The sequence below is a fragment of the Bidens hawaiensis genome, unplaced genomic scaffold (assembly GCF_021521415.1).
Source record: "Bidens hawaiensis isolate Kalapana, Puna unplaced genomic scaffold, B.hawaiensis_p1.1 tig00026342_1, whole genome shotgun sequence".
Taxonomy (NCBI): domain Eukaryota; kingdom Viridiplantae; phylum Streptophyta; class Magnoliopsida; order Asterales; family Asteraceae; genus Bidens; species Bidens hawaiensis.
Window position 1 is genome coordinate 181,250 of NW_027505068.1, and position 5,000 is coordinate 186,249.

At 37.3% G+C, this 5,000-nt stretch overlaps 1 protein-coding gene across 2 annotated transcripts; it reads left to right on the forward strand.

Moving 5' to 3' along the window:
* Positions 1-1,033: 1,033 nt before the first annotated feature.
* On the forward strand, positions 1,034-3,752 carry LOC143610439 (protein NRT1/ PTR FAMILY 7.3-like). 2 transcript variants are annotated; one of them, XM_077084922.1, is made up of 5 exons: positions 1,034-1,130; positions 1,488-1,614; positions 1,726-1,943; positions 2,118-2,680; positions 2,773-3,751. In XM_077084922.1, exons 1-5 carry the CDS (start codon positions 1,104-1,106, stop codon positions 3,623-3,625), a joined length of 1,788 nt encoding a protein of 595 aa, XP_076941037.1. In that variant the 5' UTR covers positions 1,034-1,103; the 3' UTR covers positions 3,626-3,751. The 2 variants fall into 2 exon arrangements, with proteins under 2 accessions (XP_076941037.1, XP_076941038.1); XM_077084923.1 differs by having other exon boundaries at positions 1,079-1,121; positions 2,773-3,752.
* The last annotated feature ends 1,248 nt before the right edge of the window (positions 3,753-5,000 follow it).

The window sequence follows — 5,000 nt, forward strand, 5'->3', positions numbered from 1 at the left end:
GATGTAGTGGTCGATGCCGAGGAGAGACACTGAGATAGAGAGAGCATAGTTTTCATGTTCAAAAGAGCGTCATCGGTGCATATATACTACAATAGCATGGAGGACAAATTAAGAGATGTCGTACCCAACATTGGAAATGATCTAACCGGCTATCTCTAATACTATTTTGTTACAATTAGAATCACGCAGTCGAAATGAAATAGACAAATTAAAATTTTGTAATATACAATCAGCAGAATTATCAATTATTAATGACTCAAAACTTTGATAACTTAGGGTCTCTTCTCATCTAAGATATTTTGTGATTAACGCCATTGACTAACACACAAAACAAACATCCTTGTCGACCAAGTAAATTATATAAAACTTCGATTATTTATAAAAAAAAAAATACAGTTGTAAACACAATGAGATTGCTTGTTTGTGATGTCAAAACACCGGTCTTCTGCCACTTTTACGTGAACAACATATTCAATGAATCACACTGACTGCTGACTCCACCTTGGATATATCCGCACGAGCTAGGCCACAACTTGTAACCACATGACCAGAAAACTAATAATATTAATATATCTAATATTATATATGTGCATTTTTTTTTTTGAATGTTCAAGCTTTTCCTCCTACTATTTACATTATACCGCCAATGCCAGGAATCAAACCTTGGACCTCTCACCCAAAGGCCAAAGCCTTTACCATCCCACCAAAGTGGTGATGGCAAATATGTGCATCTGCTTTTTTGATTTCCAGCAGTTACTTTTTGCGCTTTTATGTTAATTTGTTTCTCAAGTGGATTTCAATCGTGTAACACACTGTAACACATACATATATAGAGACGTGTGAAATAGACATATATTATAAAAAATACACAACTTGATGATATTATTTTCACTACCAAATTCCTTACGTAAGCTCCACTTTCGCCGAACTACCTATTTCCATGAAGATCATGAGTCCTCTAAAGTATTCATCTTCTATATATAGCCACCCTTCTCCATCCCACATCACCATTCACTCCTCTGATCTCTCTCTATCTCTATCTCTACATATAATATATATACATATATCTATCTATCATCAACAAGAGCAACAATCTATACATTATGGATTGCTTCAACATAGTTAAAATGGTTAGTTTTGGTTGATTCTGAAATCTTATTTGTTTCTTTTTGGAGAAACTAGTTAAATAGATGGATATGGATATTGGTGTAATCTGTATCAAATTGGAGTGCTTTGAGGAATCTTTGTCACCTCCAACTAATTACAACTACTGAAACATCAACTTAAACAAACTCATACAAGTTGTTCATCAAGGATCGGTATAATATGACGATGTAGTCCCAGAATCTTGATGATCAATATCCATGTTAATTAGCTATATATAGCTATACTATATAAGAATAGAAATCAATTAACTCTCTTTGTATGTATATACTTAATACTTTTTGTGTTACTTGAACCTAAATGGCTTTCATGATTGTCTCCAGAGAAGAGTCGAGGAGAAAAAGGCGAAAAAGAACGAAGAATGCACTCTCGATGGATCAGTCGATAGGAAAGGCCAACCAGCGGTTCGTGAAACAACGGGGTCATGGTTTGCAGCCATCCTCATACTTGGTAATGCTTTCTTCTAAAACCATGAAGAAACTTTAATACTATAACCACATACCATGTTACTCTATAAAAGTATGTAGACCTAACATGTGTTTGTCCTGTAATGGAAAACAGTGAACCAAGGGCTAGCCACACTAGCATTTTTTGGAGTAGGGGTGAACTTGGTTCTGTTCCTGACTAGAGTAATGGGTCAAGACAACGCTGAAGCCGCAAACAGTGTTAGTAAATGGACCGGCACCGTCTATATTTTCTCGCTCCTAGGTGCATTTCTTAGTGACTCGTATTGGGGGCGTTACAAAACTTGTGCCATCTTCCAAGCCATTTTTGTAGTGGTATGTTTCAAAAAGCTATATTACTTTGATCAATAATATGATCATGTTACTGGTTGTGCGCAATATGTATGCATGGCTAGAATTTCTAGAGTTTAGTTTGTGTTTTGAATCAATATTTATAAACTGAACTCGGTTTGTTAACTGAAATGATATATTTGTTTTGATATTGGGTAGGGCTTGATATCGTTATCACTCTCATCATACATATGCTTGGTGAAACCCGAGGGATGCGGAACTGATACGAATCCATGCGGGAAGCACTCAAGTTTCGCATCGGCTATGTTCTACGTTTCAATCTACCTTATCGCCCTTGGCAATGGAGGGTACCAACCCAACATAGCCACATTTGGTGCAGATCAGTTTGATGAGGATCACCCGAATGAAGCACTTGGAAAAGTATCATTCTTTAGCTACTTCTACTTGGCACTAAATCTTGGATCCCTCTTTTCCAACACTATAATAGGGTATTTTGAAGACAAAGGCATGTGGGCATTAGGGTTCTGGGCGTCAGCGGGCTCTGCTCTTGTGGCATTGATCTTGTTCCTCGTTGGCACGCCAAGATATCGCCATTTTGTACCCAGTGGGAATCCATTGTCAAGATTTTGCCAGGTTGTGGTTGCTTCATTCAGGAAATGGAAGGTTGAGATCCCTTCTGATGGAGATGAGTTATATGAAGTTGATGGCAGAGACAATGCAAATAATGGCAGCAGAAATATTCTTCACACCAATGGCTTTAAGTATGATTTTTACCTAATAATAATTGAAATCAAATATGCTTTTCTTTTTTGGCAGATTCTAATGATTCTATTACTTATTTTTGCTAAATCAGATTCTTGGATAGAGCTGCGGTTATCACCTCGAAGGAAAACTTGAATGAAAATGTCGATATCGACAACCCTTGGCGCCTATGTACAGTAACACAAGTTGAAGAAGTGAAATGCATTTTAAGACTCCTTCCAATTTGGCTATGCACTATTCTTTATTCAGTGGTATTCACCCAAATGGCCTCTTTATTTGTGGAACAAGGAGCTGCTATGAAAACTAACATCTCAGACTTTCACATTCCTCCAGCAAGCATGTCCACCTTTGACATCCTTAGTGTTGCTGCCTTCATTTTCATATATAGACGTGTTCTTGATCCGTTAGTAGCGAGGGTTAAGAAATCCCAATGTCCACGAGGGTTAACCGAGCTTCAAAGGATGGGAGTCGGCCTTGAGATAGCTATATTAGCAATGGTGGTAGCCGGCATTGTTGAACACTTCAGGCTGAAATATAAAGAGACCGAAGGATCGAGTACTTTAAGCATATTCTGGCAAGTCCCACAATATGTACTTATTGGAGCTTCAGAGGTGTTCATGTATGTTGGGCAGTTGGAGTTCTTTAATGGGCAAGCACCAGATGGACTAAAAAGCTTTGGAAGCGCGCTATGTATGACATCGATTTCGCTAGGGAACTATGTGAGCAGTCTGCTTGTGACAATTGTGATGAAGATTTCTAGTAGTGATAGAATGCCTGGATGGATTCCTGGAAATCTGAACAAGGGTCACTTGGACAACTTTTACTTTTTGTTAGCCATTTTGACAAGTGCTGATTTTGTGGTTTACTTGTTAGTGGCAAACTGGTACAAGTACATCAAGTTTGAAGGGAGAAATGAGAAACTTGAGGGCTGCCAGCATGTTTGATAAGTTGCTTTCTATGTGTTTGAAATGATTCTTTTAATAATTTGTAACAAAGCTATAATACTAATAATGTCTTTTCCCCCATGATCAATCATAAGTGAAAAATATAAACTTTTTCTTTGTGATTTTAGATTTCATTCAACATTTTAGAGCTCATACATTGGATATGTACTCTTAATGTAGTATACGCAAGGATCGCGTTGTAAACACACAACCAAATAAACTGTAGATAAAAAAAACACAAGGATTACATGGTTAGGTATAAACTGACATATATCCACAAGCTGCAACCAAGAATTTATTATTGCTTTATGCTCTCACCACTTACGATGAGGAATTACAAGTAGACGATAACATATAAACGGATACATATTAGGAAATAACCATTTTTGAACAAGAAAATATAAACCGGCCATAACCTTATAAGGCCGTACCAAAAAACCTTCAATGTCTACAATCTTCATTAAACCCAAAAAAAACATGTCTTCAAGATCTTTAGCAAATGACCGGCCCCAAACCAACGCCCAGGCCACCAAATATCCAATAATCTTCCACTTGGAGGCTTGAAATTTTTAAGACCGCCACCCATTGTAAACTTGTAGTCTTGTACCACTATTAATTACTTTCTCAACGACGGTAGTTGCCTTCTCGTCAATTAACTTGAAGATCCGCTAAGCTCCAACATGTCAGGCATAGCTCTGTTTTCCTGGCCCGTCCTTTGTCTCTATCGGCTCTCGCTTACACAAAGACTCTTCGTATTTAGTAGGTAATCAATCCTCTAGAGAGACTTTATCAAATGGAACGCTAGTTCTTTTCACCCAGTGTCTTTGAAATCTAGTTGAAGCTTTGACTGAGTGACTAACCGAAAACACTCCCACAAGTCCACAACCACAAATGCCTTTGACTGGTTTTCATGAACCTTTCCAAATGGATATGTGTTTAGTTTCACATCTCAGTGCTTATGGTTGAAAATCAAACATTGACAAAAGAAGTTGAGAATGGTTCTGTTAGCACTCGTCATGTTTTTGTTACTATGACACCTCCATGGTTGAGAAAAGAATAGAAGTGGAGGTTAAAGTTTCGGAACAAGAGGTTGAAGACATAGTTGTGGAGAATAATGCCTCGCCAACTCCTTCAATTGTTGAAGAGCCGATTATTTTATAGTGGGTTGTGGGTGATGACAATGAAGTGGAAGAAAATGTTATTGATCTTTCAAAACATGAAGAATGATGTATGACTTGAAGACACGCTTACCGAAAAATTATTGAATTAGGGATTTAAAAAGCTTGTTGCATACGCTAAATGGAACCGTGTTTCCTGTGAAATTGAGTTTTAGATTTTAGTTTTTATTATTATTCTAAGTGTTTTTTTTTTCAAA

What these genes read in the sequence shown, in the direction of transcription:
- LOC143610439 (XM_077084922.1), top strand. Translation starts at nt 1,104, where the DNA reads ATGGATTGCTTCAACATAGTTAAAATG. An exon ending in TGCAGCCATCCTCATACTTG is followed by an intron (nt 1,615 to 1,725) that starts GTAATGCTTTCT and finishes AATGGAAAACAG; the next exon opens with TGAACCAAGGGCTAGCCACA. An exon ending in CTTCACACCAATGGCTTTAA is followed by an intron (nt 2,681 to 2,772) that starts GTATGATTTTTA and finishes TTGCTAAATCAG; the next exon opens with ATTCTTGGATAGAGCTGCGG.